This window comes from Schistocerca americana, chromosome X, assembly GCF_021461395.2.
Source record: "Schistocerca americana isolate TAMUIC-IGC-003095 chromosome X, iqSchAmer2.1, whole genome shotgun sequence".
Classification (NCBI taxonomy): Eukaryota; Metazoa; Arthropoda; class Insecta; order Orthoptera; family Acrididae; genus Schistocerca; species Schistocerca americana.
This window is the reverse complement of record NC_060130.1, coordinates 892,861,695-892,874,649: the sequence shown is the minus strand read 5'-3', so window position 1 is coordinate 892,874,649 and position 12,955 is coordinate 892,861,695. Positions and strand designations below refer to the sequence as shown.

General features: G+C 40.7%; 1 protein-coding gene across 3 annotated transcripts in view; it reads left to right on the top strand.

Moving 5' to 3' along the window:
• LOC124555455 (fizzy-related protein homolog) overlaps positions 1–12,955 on the top strand; it is a 116,950-nt gene that overhangs the window by 54,617 nt on the left and 49,378 nt on the right. For all 3 annotated transcript variants that reach the window (XM_047129378.1, XM_047129379.1, XM_047129377.1), the window contains exons 7-8: positions 8,629–8,853; positions 12,090–12,222. In XM_047129378.1, the coding sequence (XP_046985334.1) occupies positions 8,629–8,853; positions 12,090–12,222 (358 nt within the window). The remainder of the gene's footprint in view (positions 1–8,628; positions 8,854–12,089; positions 12,223–12,955) is intronic.

The following is a 12,955-nucleotide window of genomic DNA, read 5'->3' as shown; positions in this document are numbered from 1 at the left end:
CGTTTTTCAAAGGCATTTGAAGAACATCTAAGCCACCTGACAGTTGTATTGAAGCGTGTTCAGACTGCAGGACTCCGTCTTTTCATCACCCAAGAAATAAAAATTAAGGGGAACCAAGTGAATGGTGAAGGAGCCCATCCCAATCCATAAAAAATTATAGAAGTCATTGATTTTCCGAATTCTCAAACATCCGTGATGTGAGAAGTTTCCTTGGAGTGTGCTCTTACTACAGGTGATTCATTAAGGACTTCTGTATGAAGGTGTGTCCCTTGCAAGAACTACTGCAGGGAGACACCAATTTTTTATGTGGCAAGGTGGAAGGTTGATCTTTCCTTGTCCTTAAAGAGGTGCTAATATCATCACCAATTTTACATTTTATGATGAGAATGTCAGTACATAGCTTTTCACCGATACTAGTGGTTTTGGGATAGGGGTAGTTCCATTATAAATTCAGGAAGTTGCTGAAAAGGTGATAGAAGCTTCTAGAGCACTCTCTAAGTCTAATGTGTACTACTCTACAACCTAAAAGAAGTGCCTTGCTGTTGTTTGGGCCATCAACAAGTTCTAGCAGTATTTATGTGGCAAACTATTCACCATTGTTATGGATCACCATTCTCTATGCTGGCTTACTAGCCTGAAGGATCCGTCGGGTCGACTGGCAAGATGAGCACCAAGGCTTCAGGAGTAGACCGTTGCAGTGGTATATAGAATCAGATGCAAACACAAGGAATTCAGCTGCCTCTCAAGGAATCCTTTGGCAGAACACAGTAGTGTGCATGAAGTCTCAGTCATCACTGTGTTAAATGACATTTTGTTGAAAAGAGAGGAGACCCAACACTGCTGAAAACTGTAGAAGCCTTGAGGGAGGAGGAACTGAGCAAAGGAGGATTTCAATTAATAAATGGAACATTGTGTAAGAGGAGCTATCATTTGATTTAGTGGAAATGGTTGGTCTACATCCTAGATCATCTGCAGCCAGCGATCCTGAAATACTTCCTCAATGCTCCAACATCTGATCACCTAGAATTCTTGAAGACTCTAGACAGAGTCAGATGCAGGTATTACAGGCCAGGTCTCTGCCAATTTGTTAGACACTATTTGTGCTATGTCCGTGGACCTAACTGAATCACGCGCGCCCTGTCATTGCTCAGCCCGACTGCACATGCCCAGCCTTAGCTTCACGTTGTGGCCGCCGGAGGTTCATGGCGTTATCTCTGGCTGAAGAAGTTGTGCCATTCAATAGTTCTTGCCTGCAGCTCCCTCTATGGCCACAAGATATAACAGGAGCACAGACCTGATGCCACGGCCACTCGCTGTTGCTCGCTGGCTGTGTTAATATCGAAATGTTATTGTATAGATCTTATATGACAACCTTAGGCTTAGAACTTAGCTACGATTTGGATTGCACTGTGGATTTGTGAATTGTATTTTGAACTTAATTATGTAGCTACTTGCTATGAGAGCAATAGACGGTGCCTGCTTCAGTGTGGAGAATAAAGATAAGTAAACTTCCTGATCGCTACCACCTTACTTTGAGACTAATTTTTTCTCGACCATCAGATCTTGTGTGCAACTTATGTTTGCCACTCCAGGCAGACATAAAAATTTGAGCCAATGCCAATGGCAGAAGCAAGTGCTGTAGGGCTTCTGGTATGAATCCCAGCAGTAGCATCGTCATTACACCAGATCGGAATCGACCTGTTGGGGAGGTTCCCAAAGTTGACAAATGGTTTTGGTTTTAAATTTGCTGCAGCTCAGCTTCATCACTTTCATGTGTCACTCCAGACTGCAGTGGTTGTATAAATTCCTGGCTTGCGTTTGACAGCTGTTTTGTTTCATATTATGACCACCAGATCACAACAGATCATTTCAAATTTAAACAAGAAAAAACTGAGCAAACTGCTGAAGCTCCAGAAATTGCAAAGTTCATTGTAGAAGACATCATTTTGAAGCTCAGAACACTCTTTGTCATGATCTCTGATTGTAGTTTTTCAGTCGAGGCTAGTCTCAGAGTTAAATTCATATTGTGAACCCATCTTTCACAGGATGGCAACTGCCTACCATCCATAGATGAATGGCCTCCCAGTATTCTTCAGTAAGGTGTTTGCAAATATGCTCTCAATGTATGTTGATGTCCAACAGAGAGACTGGTATGCAGTACTGCCCACCTTGACATTTGCATACAACACAGCAAGGCAAGACACTGCAGGCTTCATACCATTCTTTCTGCTGCACATGTGCAACACTGAAATGACAATGGATACACTATTTCCGTTTCAGTCAGATAATAGTCTAGATGACTATGTGAAACACCTCATGACCAGGACCAAAGAAGGAAGACAGTTGGATCACATAAGGATGCTGTATGCCCAGGAGCAAGACTGAGAGCAGTATACTGCCAAGCACTGGCCAGTGATACAGCTTGGGAGACTTCATATGGATTTTTACACCTATATAGGAAGTGAGCCTATCGGAAAAGTTACTAAACTTCTACTCTCTCTGTGTCATATCATTTGCCAATTGTTGAATCTCACATCCGAACTCCAGGATTCTGGCCATTCATTAAGAAGACGAAAGCACAGAGATGTTCTCCATGTCCCTGTATGAAGCCGTTCTATAATTCAGAGGCACAGATCAATGATGGGAGGCTCAAGGAAACTGAAGACCTGCTCAGAAATTGTGAAGCTTTCATGAGAAGGGCTCACGTCAGTGCTCATCATAATGTAGACGGTGTTGAAATGTGACCAGTACTCAAGGATGTGCAAGCACTGCCATAGAGAGGACAGTTGACAAGATATAGGTCCAGGGTGCTATTGTTGGATCCAGTGAGAACTGTCACTATTTCTTCAGGAGAGGGAGCATTGCTTTGAGCTGTGTTGCATGAAGTGTGGTGTAGTGGTTGGCATTGCTGACTGACGTGCTGCAAGTTGCCAGTTCAAACCCGACATCCAGTGTTTATTTGTTATTTAGTATTTACCATTTCTGAAAGGTGCTTAAAATATCTTATGTTTGTAAGGTTTTTATGTTCTGGAATATTCAATGTTTGTGTAAATAACAGCATTCAGGAATAAAGCTGCACTTTCCATCCAGCAAGTCAGACCAGTTCTCACTGTACATTGGCATCAGTAAGAAACTTGATTCCAGTGCTACGTGTTATACTTCATTGGCAACACTGCCTGCAGATTTGGACTTGATTGTGTGTTTGACATTTTGATATATGTGTACTCTAACTTATGAATCTGTTTCCACATTTAATGCCAGTTGTTATTAACCACTCCTTAGCAACTATATCCAAAGGAAGACAACCACTTCAACTACCAGTATGAATCTTTCACTCTGCAGAGGACTGTGCACTGTTATGAAACTTCCTGGCAGAGTAAAATTGTGTGCTGGTGTAGGATGTCAACCTGGGACCTTTGTGGGCAATGCTGTTACTGACTAAGCTATCAATGCGTATCTCATGACTAGCCGCCACAGATCCCTTCCACTTCTGCCTGTACCTCTCTGCTAACGTTAAAACATCATCTACATATACGTACATACTCCAAAAGCCACCATACAATGTATGATGCAGGTACCCTTACCATTTTTAGTGCCGGCCGCAGTGGCTGAACGGTTCTAGGCGCTTCAGTCTGGAAGCCCACGACCACTGCGATCACAGGTTCGAATCCTGCCTCCAGCATGGATGTGTGTGATGTCCTTAGGTTAGGTAGGTTTAAGTAGTTCTAAGTTCTAGGGGACTGATGACCTCAGATGTTAAGTCCCATAGTGCTCAGAGCCATTAGAACCATTTGAACCATTTTTAGTCATTTACTTTCCTGTTCCAATCACAAATAGAGCAAGGGAGGAATGACTCCCTACATGCTTCTGTAAGAGCCCTGATTTATCTTGTCTTTGTGGTCCTCACACAAGATATATATTGTTGGCAGTAGGATAATTGTACAGTCTGTCACAAGTACTGGTTCTCTAAACTTTCTGAGTACTATTTCATAAAAATAATGTCTTCTTCCCTCCAGGGATTTTTGTTTGAGTTCACAGAGCTTTCCTGTAGTATTTGCATGTTGATTGAATCTAGCAGTAACAAATCTAACAGCAGGCTTCTGAATTGCTTCAGTTTCCTCCATCAATGTGTTCTGATGGGATCCACACTCAAAAAGTACTAAAGAATGGGTTGCCCAAGAGTTCTGTTTGGATATTTAATCAACATAATTGTGCCAGGCACCCACACTGCTACTAATGTATGTGAACATTAGAGAAATTTTTTTGCTGCTCATCTGAGTATCTTGCATTTTCCCATATTTAGAACAACCTGCCATTTATCACACCATACAGAAGGTCTATCAGACTCATCCTGTATCCTCATACAGTCGCTCAAAGATGGCATTTTCCCATACGCTACTGCATCATCAGCAAACATTTGCAGATTGTTGCTCTCTACCTGTCAGATTGTTTATGTATATAGAGAACACGAGCGACTGTATGACATTTGTATCCAATGAACACTCACCATCCAGGACAACATATTGGGTTGTATTACTGAAAAAATCTTCAAAGCACTCAAGTATGAAAGGAAAGAAGATTAGAGTTTAACATCATGTCGACAGCACGGTAATTAGAGACAGAAGTTACATACACTCAAACCTTTGTTAACAGTCTGCAATGTAGCACTGAGTCAAACGCTTTCCAGAAGGATTTGAATATGGGATCTGCTTGTTGCCCTTTGTCCATTGTTCACAAGCTACTGTGCAAGAAAAGGGCAAGCTGAGTTTTGTGTGAGTGATGCTTTATAAATCTGTGTTGATTTATGAGTAGAAGCTTTTCTTTCTAGATTCAGCAGCAAAACAGTGTTAAGGATATTGATCTATAATTTTGTGGGTTCATTATTTTACCTTCCTTAATCACAGGAGCCACCTGCACTTTTTCCGAGCCACTTGGGTCTCTCCACACTAGACAAGAGATTCACGATAAAAAAAAACTGTATGGAGTCAGTGCCAAGGAGTACTCACTGTAAAACTGAATTGGGATTCCATTTGGACCTATTTGTTTTTAACTCTTTCAGTTGCTTTTCAGTGCCAGAGATTCCTGTTTCTTTGTCTGACTGAATAGATCCACTTAGCGATTTTATGTAGGGCCAGAATTTTTTAGGATTCTTGGCAAGATCTTTTGGTAATGTATGGCAGTGGAATGGGATGCTTTGGCATCAATCTCTCACGATGCATGTATTTTTAGGATTCTTGGAAAGATCTTTTGCTAATGTATGACATTGGAAGTTATAGTGTGCTTTGCACATCAATCTTTCACAACACACGAATTTCTACCAACTTTTTCCTGTCAACATATCAGAATCTTTTTTTTTAAAAAAAAAAAGACCAAGAGTGCAACAGTCCCTGTTTTTTCAGCATTTTCTGAATTTTTTTTGTTAAACCATGGTGGGTCTTTTCCATCCTTAATCCACATAGTAATGTCATTTCTTCAGAGGGATATTTACAATCAGAAATTCTTCTGCATATCTTGTGGGACTAGCACCTGAGGGTACACACACACACAAAAAAAAAAAAATGGCTCCGAGCACTATGGGACTCAACTGCTGTGGTCATAAGTCCCCTAGAACTTAGAACTACTTAAACCTAACTAACCTAAGGACAGCACACAACACCCAGCGATCACGAGGCAGAGAAAATCCCTGACCCCGCCGGGAATCGAACCCGGGAACCCAGGCGTGGGAAGCGAGAACGCTACCGCACGACCACGAGATGCGGGCACACACACACACACACACACACACACACACACACACACACACACACACACACACAAAGCGGGGGGGGGGGGGGGGGTAGAATGTGCCAATTCTGTCCAGTTGGTATGTTACATCGTCAAAATCCCGAGACAGTTGGAGGGCCCTGACTGTAATGCTTCAAATGTTCTCAATTGCGGAGTGATCTGGTGACCTTGCTGGCCAAGGATGGGTTTGGCAAGCATGGAGACAGGCTGTAGAAAAGCTCTCACTGTGCGTGGGTGGCCATTATTTTGCTGAAATGTGTGCCCAGGATGGCTTGCGATGAAGGGCAACAAAACAGGTTGTAGAATATCATTGACGTACCACTGTGCTGTAAAGGTGCCATGGATGAAAACCAAAGGGGTCCTGCTGTGAAAAGAAAGGGCACCCCAGACCATCGCTCCTAATTATCTGGCTGTATGGCGGGTGCCAGTTAGGTTGGTATACCACCACTGTCTGGGATGTCTTCAGACATGTCTTCAGCCTGAAAAGTTGTTCACTGGCATAGAATTGTCTTTAGTGATGAGTCCCACTTTGAATTGATCCCTGATGACCAGTGAAGACATGTCTAGAGATGCCGTTGGCTACAGTGGGATAGCAACGTGTCGCACACCATACGGCCCCCCAGCCAGGGGTGATAGTCTGAGATGCCCTTTCTTTTCACAGCAGGACCCCATTGGTTGTCATCCGTGGCATCCTTACACCGCAGTGGTATGTCAATGATATTCTGCGCCTCGTTTTGTTGCCCTTCATGGTAAGGCATCCTGGACTTACATTTCAGCAAGATCATGCACACCTAGACACACAGTGAGAGTTTTTACTGCTTGTCTTCACACTAGCCAAACCCTACCTTGGCCAGCAAGATCACCAGATTTCTTCCCAGTTGAGAATGTTGGAGCATTATGTGCTGGGCCCTCCAACCATCACTGAATTTCAATGATCTAACATGCCAGTTGGACAGAATTTGGCACGATATCCCTCAAGAGGACATCCAACAACTCTTTTATCAGTCAATGTCAAGCTGAATAACTGCTTGCATAAAGGCCAGAGGTCGACCAATGAATGCATCGATTTGCTAAATTTGTGAAGCTGTTTCTATTGTGAGTAAATCATCCAATTTTTCTGAAACTGTAATCATTTGTTTGTCAGCATATATTCATCACATATACCAGTTTCCATGAGGCAGCACAGTGATTTTGTTTTTTGTACAATAGTCATGCACCAACAGGGATGAATGTGTGGGTGCATTATCATGATGAGAAAGCCATGAATTGTCTCACCACATTTGAGTCTGTTTCCTTCTTGCATTTTCTCGTAGGCGTCGCAACACATCCTGATAGTAGCATCGATTAACAGTTTGTCCCTGGAGCATGAATTCATGATGAACTAATCCTTCAAAGTCAAAGCAAACTATCAGGATGGCTTTGACATTTGACCTGACCTGACAAGCTTTTTGGAGAACCTTTCCTAACCCATCGGAACTGCAGAACTGTAGACCCACATCTCATCACCAGTTATGATTCGCTTAAGGAACATCTCATTCTCATCTGCGCGATCCAAAAGTATTTCACAGATTGCGAGACAAAGATCTTTCTGGTCTTAACTCATGAGCCGTGGGACAAACTTGGTGATACCATGATGCGTTCGAAGATGCTGTGTCAGAATTTCGTGACATGATCCAAATGAAATGTTACATTCTTCTGCAATCTCTCAGACAGTCTGTCTTCGATTGGCACACACAATTTTTTTGACCTTCCTGACATGAGCACTGTCGGTAGATGTCGAAGGGTGTACTGAATGAGGATCATCTTTAACTTCCATCTGGCCATTTTTAAACCATGTGAACAATTGATAGCACCACATATGGCTTAAGCATTCACCACTGTAGGCTTCTTCCCGCATCATTTGGTGTCCCTCTGTAAAGATTTTCTCGAGTTTCATTCAAAATTTAATGCAGAAGTGTTGATCGTCTAATGCAGGGGTTCCCAACAAGATTTTCTCGAGGACCCCATCATCGAGCATGATTGGTATCTTGTCATATCACAGTATCAAGTACCTAAAAAAGCCAAATTAAGAGTCTTTTTATACATTTCTGTTTTTGGTACTTAGAAAAAACATTTGACATATTCATTATTGAAAAAATATTGAGCTTAAAACTGCTCAACAAACTGCAAAAACAAAAAATCTGTTATCATATGAAATATATTTAATATATTTTTTATTCTAATAGCATCTTGCGGACCCCTCTGGCATAGCTTGCGGACCCCTGGGGGTCCGCAGACCACCTGTTGGGAACCACTGGTCTAATGCTACGCAATGTTCTACTCAGTACAGCACAAGAACAATAACTAAAAGACATACAGCAATGAAACTTCCGGCAGTTACACGTTAAACACAGGTGTGTTCAGGGATGCCAACCTCAACACACCATTGGCCCACAATTATGAATGTTCCAGAATTTTTTGAACAGACCTCCTTTTTTTGGGGGGGGGGGGGGGGGGGGAGAAAGAGAAAGAAAAGAAAGAGAGAGAGAGAGAGAGAGAGAGAGAGAGAGAAAGTGTGCACGTGGCACGTGCACATGCGTATGTGTGTGTGCGCGCCTGCGCCCGCTCGCCCCATTTGTTTAGTGACCTCTGGATTATCAGTTTTATGTCTATTTTCATCACATATTATTCATGTTGCTGTTTTATTATGTACACAACTTATGCTCTGAATAAAATTTAATTTCATATTTTTTTCTGAACCACCATAAATAGCCTTTAATTCCTTACTATGAATTATAGCATTTCTCAGCATCTCGCTTACTGAAGTAAAAAATTTACATTTTATTTATTTGTATATTTGTACAGGGTAATCTGGTAGCTGTTGGCACCCATCATGGATATGTTCAAGTGTGGGATGTCAGTCTTAACAAACAAGTTAACAAGATGCAGGGACATTCTGCTAGAGTTGGTGCTCTTGCGTGGAATGGTGACATCCTCTCTTCTGGTAGCAGAGATAGACTGATACTGCAACGTGATGTGCGTACTCCTGGAGTTGTAGCAGAGAAAAAGCTTGTAGGGCATAGGCAGGAGGTAACCTCAAGATGCTTTAATTTTAATTTTATGAAATTTTAAACTAATTTAATTTTAGTTTCATTGAATTTTTAAAATAATTTCTGGGCTTGTGGATCCTCTCGTACACTGAGTAATGTAGAAAGAACTGATTATTTCAAAGGTAGAAGTCCAATCTCCCATTGGAGTTCATCAACTGTGGACACTTTCTTCTAAAGTAGCAACAAAGTTTAGAAGGAAGTGAACGAAGGTGTATTTAGAGGTAAGGATGTTATGTAAGGATGGTTGTGGATGTTTTACTGTGTACTAAAGGTGTCAAGATGCTGGCTGTTGGCCATTATAAGGAGTGGCATTTTTATTGATAATCATTAACTGATTATAGATAAGTGTTTGCCCATGACAAATTAGAAGATGAGAAAAAATTGAAAAGTAGGAAAAGGTTGCATACAAAAATACAAAGCTCCTTTTCAGACTGAGATTTAGCAGAAAAAGAATAGTTGGCATTTAACAGCTGTAGGAAGAAAATGGAGACAAAAATGAAAGAAATGTGCCATAAATGGCATTAAAGTCACAGGACAGATGTTACTGTTGTAATACGAGAGTTGTGTTTTAAATTTTACAATCAATCACTGGATGTAACTGTTGTTGTGAAAGTACTATTGTTATTTTTTTTTTGTTCAAAGAATAAGCTCATGAATTGGCCAAGTCTCTTGTGAGTAATCAATCAACACACAAAATTGAAGAAAAGAGGCTTGTAACATAACATGAGATCTAGGCATCTGTAGGTATATTGAAGGTTACAGTACATTTGATTCTACATGAATATTTACCTCTGAGAAAGATCTGTTGAGAGAGAGAGAGAGAGAGAGAGAGAGCTCCTGTCAGTTAGTGTAAGGGAATACTCAAAAAATTTTACTGAGGAAATGATATATCCATAGGCAAACTGGTAACAGAATACAAAACTTGGATTTGTTCAAGCAGGAAATTAAGCAGCAACCAACTGTTTGGGAGTTCTAGGATGAATCAAAACCAACAAAAGTTATTTGTTTCTGAAGCATTTCCAGGATAATGAATGTTTGTTTTGTTGGTTACACTGGACATTTCAAGAACATTGCTTTGGAGAATTTGTGACCAGTTAATGCTGAATGGTGCAAAAAAAAAAAAAAAAAAAAAATTGTTTGCAAGTCATCAGTGGAATCAGAAAAAATGACCAAAAATGTCCAATCATTCTCCATCATGACAATACATCTGTCACACAGCACCTCAAACAATTTAGTATTTGACAGAGAAAAACATGGACTTAATGCCTCATTGCCCACATTCACCTGATTTATCACCTAAAAACTCCTTGTTTCCTTCAACCATATATAAAATTCACGGGCAGTAATTTTTTCATCTTCTCAAGAAGCTGTTGAATCTTTCCAAAACCCTCTTTTTGAGGTATCAACATCAGTGTGAAGAAAAAAAAAAGTTATCATAATTTGTGTGAATTCTTGCAAATGTCTATAAACTTTAAATGCTATTTGGAGAAACAACAAAAAGATACGTAACAAAATATTGTTTTTCTTCCATTGTTTCCTAAAATCTTAAAAACAGTCCTCATATTGTGATTGATGTTACAATAACAAAATACATTGATCAGCCAGAACATTATGACCACTGACTTGTTATCGATATAAACCCATCCAGGCGATAGCAGCATCACGTGGTGAAGAATGATTGTGTCAGACATACGCACAGTGTATGTAGTACCATTGAGCATGCTGTCTGGTGTAGTGTTGCGAAAGTGCGCAATCTGAGTTTGAAGATTGTGGTGGCCTGGAGGCTCGGCATGAGCATTTTGGAAACTGCATGAGATGTTGGGTGTTCGAAGTGTGCTATGGTGAGTGTCTTCAGCAGATGGTGAAATCAGGGTGAAACCATGTCCAGATGATGTGGGATTTGGCAGCCACCTCACATTACAGATGTTGGACGTCATAGTGTGTGCAGACTGGTGAAATAGGACAGGCGGCGAACTGTAGCGGACGTAACATCAGACTTTAATGCTGGGTAGAATACAAATGTGCCGGAACACACAGTGCACCAAACACTCCTAACGATGGGCCTCCACTGCAGATGAACTGTGCATGTGCCAATGCGCGCCACGATATTGGCAACTATGACTGAAATGGGCATGTGACCATCGGCACTGGACGTTGGCACAGTGGCAGCGTGTTGCGTTGTCTGATGAATCCCGATACCTTCTTCATCATGCCGATGGGAGGGTTCAAATCTGTCATCTTCCAAGAAAACAGCTCCATGACACATGTACTGCGGAACGGAGACAAGCTGGCCATGGCTGCATTGTTCTTTGAGGAACATTCACATGGACATCCTGGGTTCTATTGGAGCTTGTACAAGGCACTGTGACAACCCACGGTTACTGTACTCTGGTTGCACACATACACCCCTTTGTGACAATCATGTTTCCTGGCAGCAGTGACATTTTTCAACAAGATAATGCCCATGTCATGAGGCCAGTAGAGTGAATGGAATGTTTCGAGGAGCACAGTGGCAAGTTCTAATTGATGTGCTAGATTCCCAAGTTGCCAGATCTGAACCTGATCAAATGCATCTGGGATGTGATTGAATGTGGCATCAGATCTCATTGTCCCCTTTCCAGAGTATTGCTTCCATGTCATGGCACTTCGCCACTATTATCCATGCCAGAGGTGGACATACTGGCTATTAGATAGGTAGTCATAATGTTTTGGCTGATCAGTGTATGTTTGGAAACACCCTAATAGCTCTGCCTGGAAGTATGTTTTCTTTGATGTGTAAGAACAAACTGTTTCTAGTTTTAATATGGTATTTTGTTTGCCTTTATTGGTCTTTGATGAAATAACATACTCATTTTAAGTCATTACTGGTAACAAAGTGCATACTAAGTTTTAAATCTATGTCTTACATAACATTTAGTCTTCTGTCGCGTAAAGTAATATGTTCTTTGTCAATTCTGTTGCTTCCACTTATCTTTATTGTCATTAATTTGCTTTCCAGCAGTTTGTTGTTAGTAAAATTTTAAGATTGCTAATTGTCTTGTTTTTTTCATTACGCCCTATTCCTGACATTGCTGTGATTATTTTCAAAAAATCAAATGACATTGAAGCTATATCTTAAAATGTAACAGTCTCTCTGGCTTTGGATATTGAGTACACTTTGTTATCACAGCACACTTTGTTTCTGTTATGATAACTAAACAGCAGTATTCTTTTCAGGTCTGTGGTCTAAAGTGGTCACCTGATAATCAGTACCTGGCATCAGGAGGTAATGATAACCGACTATATGTTTGGAATCTACATTCCTTAACTCCAGTTCAGACATACACTGAGCATCTTGCTGCTGTAAAAGGTAACTACTGTAATTTGTTTTAAAATTTCAGATCATGTTATTGTCCAAAAGCTTTGTAATACAATATCATTTTGGCAAGTCATTCAGCACAAAAATTTGATTTGCTTTATTTCAAGTTTAATCATTGGACATTTTTGCAAAGACTGTCACTGACAACAAATACAAATAAATGTAATGTAATGCACCTTGTGCTGTTTTATTTATTCTAAACTGAAGGGTCAAAGAAATTGGCGCATCTGCCTAATATTGTGTAGGGCCCCCGTGAGTACGCAGAAGTGCCGTAACACAATGTGGCATGGACTCAACTAATGTCTGAAGTAATGCTGGAGGGAATTGACGCCATGAATCCTGCAGGGCTGTCCATAAATCCGTAAGAGAATGAGGGGGTGGTGATCTCTTCTGCACAGTGTGTTGTAAATCAGCACTGAAGTGCCAAAGAAACCGGTGTAGGCACCCGTATTCAAATAAAGAGATATGTAAACAGGTAGAATATTGCATTGAGGTTTTCATTTGTATCTTTAACCCTGAAGATGACTATTTGATTTCCTCAAAACAATCTACTAAAAATATAAATATGATTATTTGAGGAAATAAATATTTCTTTAAACAAATCTTTAACTTATATATCCTTATATATCTTTAAGCTCACCATAAGAAAACTTTGAGGTACTCGGGTGATTTCATGCTGCTGGTGCAATGACCAGAACCCAGTCAAACGATGGATTGGGTACTT